Source organism: Rhamphochromis sp. 'chilingali' (assembly GCF_963969265.1).
Source record: "Rhamphochromis sp. 'chilingali' genome assembly, chromosome: 1".
NCBI classification, from domain to species: domain Eukaryota; kingdom Metazoa; phylum Chordata; class Actinopteri; order Cichliformes; family Cichlidae; genus Rhamphochromis; species Rhamphochromis sp. 'chilingali'.
Window position 1 is genome coordinate 51,287,873 of NC_137929.1, and position 11,761 is coordinate 51,299,633.

At 38.1% G+C, this 11,761-nt stretch overlaps 1 protein-coding gene across 1 annotated transcript; it reads right to left on the bottom strand.

Moving 5' to 3' along the window:
- Window positions 1-9,982: 9,982 nt before the first annotated feature.
- LOC308408519 (type-2 ice-structuring protein-like) lies at window positions 9,983-11,420 on the bottom strand (the record flags this gene model as incomplete). Its single annotated transcript, XM_080900832.1, has 5 exons — window positions 9,983-10,056; window positions 10,195-10,300; window positions 10,557-10,676; window positions 10,766-10,902; window positions 11,360-11,420. 5 exons carry the CDS (start codon window positions 11,418-11,420, stop codon window positions 9,983-9,985), a joined length of 498 nt encoding a protein of 165 aa, XP_080756958.1.
- Window positions 11,421-11,761: the final 341 nt, after the last annotated feature.

Sequence of the window (11,761 nt, forward strand, 5' to 3'; positions counted from 1 at the left end):
AAAAGTACACTATACCAAGTTGGTGTCAGGTAGCAAATTGCTTTGATTGCTACTGGGTAATTGACTTTCTGATTTTGTGTGTATATCACATGTTCAGATACTAGAAATCAGTACTACTATTTTCCAGGTTTTTGCAGACCTTTTCTATGCTGCTGTCTACACATACAGTGAATGTTTAACAGAAGTATGGTGCATACTGTTTCTGTATTTGTTAATAGAATAGAATAATACAGATGTTGCTGCATTGCAACAGCATTTTGCAATGCAGTACAGTACGGCCTCATGTACCACACACCGCATATGCTGCTTCATACTTGGATGATGTCATCATCCAAATATGAAGCAGCATGAGTCCAAGTAAAACTTAGACTCATTACGTTCTGGACCTGTGAGCGAAGCTCCTGGTTCTTGGTAGGTTATTACGAGAGAATTTGCTTCAGATCCAGGAAGCAGTATTTGTACAACACAGAGTCTTGACTCAGACATGCTTCACCAGGAAACAAAGTGTTTGTAATGCTTCTTAGTTAAGCTCAAAGTTACTTCCTAAGTGGCAAGGACTGTTTGTGATCAGACAGCAAGGGGGAGACATAGACTATGAAGTGGTGTATTCAGACACGACTTCAATCATACAAATGTATTACCTCAACTTCCTCAAAGCATGAGGGGGACTTGAAGAGATCTGTGTCTCTGGTGAGGTAGAGAAAGACTGAATTGAGTGAATTGGGGCCTGAGGTGCAGTTCAGGAAAGAAAATAGTTTAGACCAGTTGTTGTGCACATAGATTCACAAATCCCACCAGAACATGGAGCTGCTGACCAAGTTATTAACAAGTAATTAACAAGATAACGATACATTTGTTTATTTATAAGAACATTATTGTCGACTGACTGTATGTTGAGCAAATAGTGGACCCAAATGCAGACAAAAAACTGAATGTAGAATGAATAAAAAGCCCTTTGTTAAGGGTGATTATATGAATACAAATAACAAGATAAAGTGAACAGGGACGAAAACTAAACTAAAACCTAAACTGGAAGAAATTAAACTATGACAACTATGACAAAAGACATGAACATGATTCAGGGCAGGAGCATGTGAGAAGCTATGAGGAAAAAACATGAACATGGAACATGCGCAAGACCTGAGTTGAATCGTGAAATACGTGAGCTTAACGTTACGTGGAGGAAAGAAACACAGATGATCTGACAAAGACTGAATGAAAACACACAGACTAAATACACAGAGGGGTAATGAGGGAAGTGGAAACACCTGGGGAAAAGCTGGCACTAATGAGCATAATGACATCACAGGGAAAAAAGTACAGCTAAACACATTCAGCATAGAAGACACAGGACACCCAAGACTTTCAAAATAAAACAGGAAACATGACAACACAAACCTGTACCCCTGGTTTCCTAAAAGAAACTTCTTATAAAATGTAATATACAGAGCAAATATGAAACATAATACATTAGTTTTTATTTGATTTTAACTACAATAATAAAGACATTACTACGTTAGCATCGGAGTGTTAATATTGACATATAAAGACTAGCATGAAGCTTATGTACATTTTGACGTTGACATAATCATTGTTTTTGTCTTTTAAACCAAAAACACATCAAATGTGAGAATTATGCAGTTTTCAGTTCAGTGCAAACAGCAGATTGATCATCAGGTCATGAGCTAACAGTGTAGGCAAAACATCAGCTGTTAAAAAGTTATAAAGTTAAAAAAGTAAAACCAAAAAAATGTTACTTTAATCCTGGTGATACATTGATCGTTATTGTTCATCATGATCTTCATCCTCAGACACTCCAGTCAGAGATGATCAGACTCTCTCATTTTTGTCTCAGTTTCAGCTGCAGGAGGAACAGAAACTTAGTGGGACTTTTTTTAAAAGCAGAATTTAATCCCATATAAGCAGTGTTATACAACAGTGGCACTTTCTATTGTTGCCATGAGATCTAGCTCTGACCTCTGACCTCATTAACAACAATACGAATCCCTGATGATAATTGTCTGTCTTTAAATCATGAATATTTTCTTCACTTAATGAACATCAACATACAAACATGCCTGAGGTCACTAGCTGAGCCACAACCAAGGGTCTGTTTCACAAAGTGTAATGAGTTGAGAAGCTACGTTACACCACTGTGGTCAGTTGGCATCTACTGTCCAACTGGAGGAGGCTGCAAATGGAAGAAGTGAATCTTTCACAGCAAGAGGCTAAAGTGTTGCTGCTGCTTTTAAGTTATTTTCAATCAGGGGCCCGTTCTTCGTACCTCGCTAAGTAGGTTAGCCGGATTAGATTGTTGACGATTTCGCGTGATCCTGGATCAGTCGGTTCCCCGAAGCTCATCCGGGACTTGCTGTCATAGCAACAGAGCCGTAAGCGTAAACCTGCTCGGGAGCAGGTTTACTTTATGTAAACAGGATTAGATCGCGGCCACGCAGGTATGTCCGCTTCATTTATACAAAAGCAACAGCGATATTTTTCCACTGTTTCACCATAAATAAATATTATCAATGTAACTAAAGATAATGCAGCACTTGATCCTTTTATTGATGTCACACAGATACATACAGGTCATTTCCTAAAAAAGGGAAATGTACTATTAACATTCTATTACATGTATGTGATTATTACAGATGTAATTCATATTTCAGAGTAGCAATTGTAAATTACTTCGTGTAATCAAGATGAGAGACCACGGCTATAAAAGCGAAGGTGGATTTGGGAAGCCTGTTGCAGCCATGTCCTGTCCGTATACGCGACCAACCCATTGCGGAAGGTGCAAGATTGATAAGGAGAGTCCTCAGAATTCAGCGTATATTGCGGGATAGACAGGATCCTTTAGCTCAGCGCGACAGTGTGCTCATAGAGAGATATCGATTTTCCCGTGAGGGTATTATTCACTTAACCAACTTGTTGACGAGGGGGTGCAGGACCACCACCTGTCTTTTTTTTTGCTCTGCCCTTTTCTTGGTTGCTGTTATGAACAAACTAACAGAGTATTACAGGCCAGTATTACCTTGCCAAGAGACGCAAAGCAATCTAAGAGATAAATATTACCATTCTGTAGAATACTCCTGTATTCCACTTTTACTTGTTCCCATGTTCTTGTGGGTCCTGTTGTGGCTCTAATGTGAAAGGGGATATAATATAACATATTATAATATAATATAATGCCATATGATATTGGACAATATAGTGTCATATGATAGATCTACCCTACCGCCTACTGGTGTTGGCCAGAGGGGCCGATGGCGCGATATGGCAGCCTGGCTACAACCGTAGCTGCCTCCACCAGTGTGTGAATGTGGGAGTGAATGAATAGTGGTATCGTAAAGCGCTTTGGGTGCCTTGGAAAGCGCTATATAAATCCAATCCATTATTATTATTATTATTAAATTACCTACGAGTTTGATTTGTCAGCAACTTTCTGCCAGCCCTCTCTCCTTGCTTTTGCAGCCTTTGCAGTGTTCTCTTGCGTTTTAATTAAACTCTGAAACTCCTGTAATCCCTCACTCATGAGTTCTTGCTCTGCTGCCGGAAAATACCGAGCACGCCCCTTCGACATTTTCGCCGACCAATCAGCGGGTTGCCGATCAATGTTTCTACTATCGATGCGTAGCCCCTTTTACGACACCCAGTGATGTCACATTCCTGCGTCCAGCTGTAGTAATCGTCAACAGCAGGTGTGTTCGGGGAACCGGATTAGCGAGCTCACGGTTAGCGCGATGATTTGATCTTGGATGTGTCATTTGATCTTGGATGTAGTAAGCGACGTACGAAGAACGGGCCCCAGATGTATCTATCACCTGATTTCATACTTGAATTATTGTTAGACTGACAAAATAAGTTTGGAAAAATAGTTTTATGATTGATTTTTTGACATTTGTTAGGCAGCTACGATGTTGTATTGGACCTCTGACCCTGTGTGGAAATTGAATATATTATTCTAAATATATATTTTTTTGTTTTACTCTTACCTTGAGTCAACCTTTGCACATGGATATACACAGTATCAGTATACCAGTGAACAGGATGAACAAAAAGATTGTGTATGCCAGCCTGGGAAGAGATATCAGAGGAGGAGGAGGAGGAGCAGTCGTAGATGGAGCTCGAGCTGTGACACAGAAAAAGTTTTGTCATTATTTTTCCTGTTTAGGACCAAATGTTACATGAAAAGTAAATAAAGAAAATCCATCGTTCATAGTGGTGAAGAGTTTACTGTGTAAATGGACTAGCTCTTATAAAGCACTTTTCTACTCTCATTGAGCACTCAAAGCACTTTATACAACTTGTGTTTTAGTCAGTTTTTATTTGAGTTCACTACTGAGAATGCTAAACACAGACCCTGAACATTTTTGGGACCCTAAAAATGTTGGGACACTGTATGTAAGTAAATCTAATGCAGTGCAGGCCCATCTTGGGCCTAGTGAAGGGACGAGATAGGAGGCTCCTTCTCATCTGCCGGAGACGAGGCTGGTGTGGACCTCGCTCTGGAGAAGGGATTCCTGGACTGCTGGTGGACCCGTAATAAACATCTGGCATAATTACACCAGGGAATTATAGTGAATATAGAAAATTGTATTTTTATGGGTTTTAGAATTGTTTTATTTAGTCTCCATTAGGATTTTAGTATATTGATAACATTTTATTGCGTATGTTTTTTAAGAGTTGTTTTTTTTTTTTTGTCTGGAAATAAACTGTTTCCGATTAGACCTGCTTGTGCCCTTGGTATTTGACTTGCTTGCTCCCCTTGTATTTAAAATAATCATTCTACTCAGCATGACATTCTGGCGCATCAGCTTTCGTATCCGCATTACATAGGCAAAGAGGAGGATGAGGGTTCTGATTTATAGTTTTACTCCTTGAGTACTGGATACCTGTTCCTAAAAGCCATCAGACGAAAGCTTCATGAAACTTAATATCATCACCATCACCTCTCACTTCCAGCCAAACCTCTGGTGACTGTCCTTTAGTGGGATGTTCACACTTGTAGGAGCCTTCGTTCTCCTTGGACACATGGATAAAGCTCAACCTTCCTTCAGACGTTTTTTCAATAACAGCACCATTTCTGTAGAAAGCAGTACTGAAATTGGACGTAGACTCCTTTGCATATTTTTCCTTATAGGAGCAGTTTAGTGTCACACTGTCTCCCTCAGTCAGAGGAACAGCAGGACCCTGCAGGATGACACCAGCTGAAATGCAGAGAGAGAAACGGTGGTCTCTGACTCTGGTTTTTGTCCTTTGTTACAAAGTTGCAAAATGTGTTCATTTATTTTTACTTAAGATACAACATCAACAATCTGACATTACTTAGCAAGCTTACTTGTCACTGTGATGTTGAGGATGTTGCTGCACTCCCTGCTGTCAGACTCACACCAGTACACTCCACTGTCTGATGGGTAGACACCTTTGATGGTGCAGGATGATCCATTTAATTGGCCCCAGGTCTCACATGAAACAGAAGACCTTGTGGAGGTGTTTCTCTTCACTGTCCAGCTGCTGAAGCTGCCTGGCACTGCACAGCTCAGAGTCACGGTTTCATAATAGAAGAAGACTGACCTGCCTGGATGGATGCTCAGAGCAGCAGCTGCAGGTTCAAAAACATCAGGTCGAGACACATCAGTTAACATGCAGTAGACTACATGCAGTGATCAATGACATGAACATCAGAGAAGTAACCTGTACTGATCGTAAGTGCTAAAAGAGACGGGAGACTCACAAAAGATTAACATGAGAGTCAGAATAAATATTCCATTAGACCAGCAAATATGAAGAGACGAGCTACAACAACCATTATAACTAAAATTGGATCAAGATGTATATTATTCTGCTGTACATGCTTATATATAGGGATGGGTATTGATAAGATTTTCACGATTCCGATTCCATTTTCGATTCTGTTTAACGATTCGATTCTTTATCGATTCTCTTATCGATTCTTTTTAAAAAAGGAGAACACTAAGGTCGATTAGCTTAGAACTTTGTTTTATATCTTCTCTTTGAACAAGATAGAAATTTAGGAGTAACATGGCCTTACAAACCCAACAGTGAGATCTTAAGAGATCCAGCCTACGGCTCTTCAATGTGGTGTCACAGGGTCCCCAGGAAAAAAAATTGTAAATGTAAAATAATAAAATAAATAATCTTCTGTAGCAATAACAAAGTATAACATAAATTATTCTGTAGCAATTACACAAGAATATCCAGTAATGTCCTTGCCTACAATTAAACACATTCACTTACCGAAAATCGGGGCATCTGCTGTGGCAAATGGGTGCAAGCCTTTGACCACAAACTTAGTCACTGCTCGGTAACATTAGTCTATCCTGGCCTGAAAGGAGACGCTACCGGTAGACTGCAGCGAGAACTGCCAGCGAGCGCCAGCCAGACTCTGTCTCTCTCATCATGGTCACCTAAACGCACAGTAATGGGAGTAATGGCAGATAAGGCAGATCGCGCTAACATAATATGCACTGTTAGTTGATTATTTACCTGCCGCATTAACGGGAGAGGATGTGCAAACGTTACCGCTGCTGCTGGGTTGAGATTCACGAGTCCGGAGCGGAATTAAAAACACGACATTCATTTAAGGGCATCGCGTGTTTTGTGAGCAAATGCTTTTGCATATTCGTAGTGTTTCCTCCCTTAAATGAAGTATCTACTTTGCAAGTATTGCAAGTTGCCCTGTTGTCATCCTTTCTTGTAAAGTATAACCAAACTTTTTAGCGTTTGAGCTGCTTAGGCGCCATGTTTCCTGCCAGGTAAATGACGCTCCGCAACGTGGTGACGTCATTCAGGGCGACTGGAATCGATAAGGGAATCGTTTGCAAAAATGGTAAACGATTCCAAGGAATTGAAACAGTGGGAACCGGTTCTCAACAAGAACCGGTTTTCGATACCCATCCCTACTTTTATATATATATATATATATATATATATATATATATATATATATATATATATATATATATATATATATATATATATATATATAACTGTCACGGTCTGCTGGGCTGTATCATTGGAGGGGCAAATTAGCATCCACTGTTTAGCATTAAAGTACAGTCTAGTGTTACATGTTACAGCTGCAGAGTCAGAACTACACTTTCTCAACTGTTTGAGGCTTTAAGAGCGTTAAAAATAATAAATGAATCAATGCAGTTACACAGTGGAGACAGAAGACAAGAGGATTATTAATGTTCACACTGCACTGAAAAAGGCAACTCACAACCAATAAACCCATGTGTAAAATTAACTAAAAGTAACATCTGTAATAGAAACACATTGATTTACCTTTAACAAAATCCAAACAGTGAATGAGAGTCCACAGTGAGAAAGTGAGAAGAGACTCCATGGATTTCATATTATAGAAAACAATATGAAAAACAAGTCCACAGTGTGTGGGAGAATAAAACATTTGTTTCTTCCTTCTTTAAATCAACACCCGTGTTTCAGTTTTAATCCCTGAATAAAGGAAGTGTGCTCAGATGGACAGTTTTGCTTTTAACCCTTTAAGACCTACCATAGAACCAAGTCCGCCAGAGCTTATATTATATTTTTACATGCTGTGGAGCCATTTTTGGGAGCATTTCAAGTTGCTATACATCAATACAACCATTATATTTATAATATTTAGCTGTCAGTTTTGTAACCTTAGTCATGGCACATGTATTTATATTTGTCCACATTTAATTTGTGTAGATTATAATATACATGTGGGCAAACAGACCAAAGGACAACTTTTACAACAGGGCAATAGCCCTAATCAATGCTAACAGCTGAACTTATTGGCTACCTCCCTGTACTTTTTTGGGGGTAACAACAATAACAATAATAATATTTAAATTTATAACAAGGTATAATGATAACAATAATGTGCAATAACCATACACTTCTTCTTCTTTTTATTACTCAAGTTACTGTAATAAATACATTTGCACTATGTGTTGTACATAGTGCAAATGTGGGACAGTTTTTCCAATTTCATTGTACCATGTATGACTGTACAAAGAGTTATCTTATTTTACATTTATGTTGCATATTAGTTTTTGCAATATTATTTTTTTATATTTAAATAGTTCATTATCACTTATCTTACCTTATAATTTATTTGTGTGACATAAGTTATTTTTTGTGGCACCTTGTTGGAGGTAATTTTGGTTCATCCATAATGTTTACAGTAGGAATGTTTTTGAAGTGTAACATGTGTCATGTGCATCAGGAAGATAACAGAGTAAAACGTTGAGTGCACACTGTCTTCCTGTGTTGGTGGTTATTATAGAGGATATTTCTTTCATATTTCATCAGGAAAGAGCTGTCTCTGAGAGAGATCTTAAACATTTAATGGTCCTGAAACTATCAAATGGCATGAAGCAGAAAGCCTCGCTCATGTAAGGTTATTAGCCCTGGACTTCCTTATATGAACAAAATGCAATGGAGTACACAATTCTAGCCTCTTATGTTCAATACAATTTTGTTTTGCTTTTGAGACTCAAATGATTCACAGTGGTAATTTACTCAAGTGCTGTGCACAACAAGCGAGTCCTGTATCTCATGACATTTGTATTATGTCTATGCTCATGCAGCACATTGTGAAACATGCTGTGGTTGCTGGACTGTTTGCTCTCCTTTTAGTTGTGGTGAGAATCACAGAAAATTGATAAGGTCAGAAATCATAAGGACACCCATGCCTCACACGTTCTTTGCTTACAAGGAGAGTAGCAGATGCTGCAGGAAGCTTAAACAGTAGGCAAATAGTTGGTTCTTATGAAAGAAAACCATTTCTTGATGTGAGCTGGAGTGGTAATCATTTCCAGAGCCTTGGCACCACAGTAGCATGAACATTTTAAAACAAATTCTAAAATCAACTGGGAGCTAATAAAAAGAGAATAAAATAGGGATGATATGAGGTTACTTGCTATAGTGTGTCAAGAGTCTGGCTTCAGCATCGTGTATTGCCTTGAGACATGAAAAGGACGATTTATCTAAGCCAATAAATACAGGAATACAATAATCTAGGTGCAATGACACAAATGCATGAACAAGTTTTCTAGTGTAGAAGAGGAGGTCACAATTAAGAAATGTTCCTTAAATGAAAGAAACAGGTACATGAGATCAGTTTTATATGTGAGTCAAAGCCCAAAGATGAATCAAATATTACAAACACTGGTTCTTGAATTAACATCAGGAGGTGCTACAATGCTAGCCTCAGTCTTGCTAGAGTTTAAAAGAAGGCAGGAGTCAGTCACTAATCTGGGATAAACAGGGTGGACAACCTGTCCAATCGGTGAACCTCAGCATATATAGCTGAATATTATCAGTATAGGAATAATAAGAATGCAAGGAAAATACTGAATAATGCTAAACTAAAGGAATGTGGCCAGAAAGAAACTGAAAATAATCATTAATCCAGGATCGAACCTTGTATAATCATCAATAAGTCATTAGATTATTGTGTTTTATTATGCTTACTATCAAGGATTTAGGCCTTCATTTTTGTCATTTTCCCTGTGCTCAGAGATGAGTACATGCACAGCAAGCTACAGATATGTTTCCTTGTATTGTAATTGTCATGTAGAGAAAAATCTTAGTTTCCTCTTACTTTACTGTATACAAAGAGAGTACTAAGAATATTGTTGGCAGAAAGACAGAAAGTAGTTTAAAAAAAGTTGAAATTATCATATCATGCTCACCCAATCTGGCAGCACATTTAAACATCAGGGAGTAAATACAAATTGTACAACACATCTTAGGTGTAATGGTCTGGTAACTGGTCAAGATAACTTGTACATGCATACAAGGTAGAGAAAAAATAATGCATATAACTGCTTAAAATATGTGTATGTGCCACAAAAGAAGACGGACATGTTTGCTTGAAGCTTTATTCCTCAAAAAAGAGCAACCACCATCACACATCAGTGTGTGTTTTATGGGAGTTTCGTGCTTGAGTGTCAGTCCAACACTGTCAATTGACGATATTCTTGGCGCAAACAGATGGCAGATGATATCCACACCATGCATCAAGCCAGCAATTTGAATCTGCAAGATTCAAGAGCAGAAATCATTCAAATGTTACTCAAATGAAAAACCTAAAGAACCAGCCTTTATGGCTTGTATATTTGATCACTTCAACCAGTCATACACATTAAGCACTCGTTGATAACTGTTCTAAATTACCTCGAGAACTCATCTGCAGACAGTTCTCGTAGTAACCATTGCTTGGCTCTCCCCAGCACCATTTTGAAAAAGAGGAACTGGTCCCATCACTCCAAAACCAAGTACCCTTGTAGAAGACAAAATTTGAAAAAAAAGTACTTCAGACAGGCCTGTGTGTAATCCTAACCAACAGATCAGCTCACTTTAATGCAACCACGCATAACTTTCTGTATATCTAACTGGCAAATCTCACATTAGGCATATTATTTACCTGGTTAATAATCTCTAAAAGGCAGATCCTCAGATCTCCACCCAAGATTGTTGATTGACATTTTTGACATAATATTGTAGGTGGGAATTAACATTTTCTTTTGACAATATACCTTGAGTCCTTTGCTTCCTCCAATCCAAACTGGCGTGTTGCCAAACAGCTGCATGATCCTTTGGTGCTCCCAGTAAGTGTGCACTGATGCAAGGTTTGCCCCCAAGCCCCAGCAGTGTCTCTTCAATGAAGAGGGACAAAGCAGAGGTTTTTTAAAACAATGAGTGGTTCAATCAGGTGTTAAAGATGATAAAAGTAAAATAAAATTACCTTAGCAGAATCCCAACTCATGGGTGTTTGATTGTAGGTAAAGCAGCGACTACCGACTTGAGTCCAACCGTAAGGACACCGGGCTTGATTCCAACCATCAGGACAATAAATGCACCTCTTGATCAGGTGACTCTTGGCTGTGGACAAATGAACAGTTGTACATGTGTCTCTGGTTAATATCTTATTTTGTATTACTTTTAATTATTATATATCCAATAACTGACAAGTCATACAAGTAACATTTGAGAAATAAACAATAATTAAAGGTTTGGTGGTGTACTGGTGTGCAGTTATGTGTATGAAGTACAGGGTGTTGTCTTTCCTTCACGTTGATAGATTGATATATATATATAGCTGTATGCTTTGTATCTATTAAGACAATATAATTAATTGTAACAATGGTAACTTATATATCTTATCTATTATCTTGGATTCAACATGACATTAGTTATTGAAAATCTGGAAAATGTATTTCATTTGTGGGCATCAATCCCTTTGCTTTAACTCTCATAAATAAGATGCATATGTTACTATTAATTTGTATTTTTAACTACACTCATATATAAATAATGGAAATTATAGTGCAATACTCACCACCAGCCGTGGTTACAGCTATCATTGCACAGAGAAGTGCACACAGAGTCAGCAGCTTCATGGTGATGTTAGTGTCTCTGTGGAAAAAAAAGCTACTATCAATTCAATACAGAAAGGATGAAAAAAATCTGAGTTTGTCACAGAACATTTACAGAAATAACCTGGAACTATCAATAAAACAGCAGTGACGTGCATGCTGTTTTTCATACTCTTCTTGTATGAATAGTGTGTTAAAGACAAGCTGTGCTCTGGTGAAAATACACTGAAACCAGTGTTATTAACAGCATTTGATAGTCTACTATTATATAAAAAATTATCTTTGGACTCGCAATAATTAGCAATAATTCCATTCAAATATTTCTCTCTTCATGTGTTTTCTTTCCAGAAAACAACATATGACTG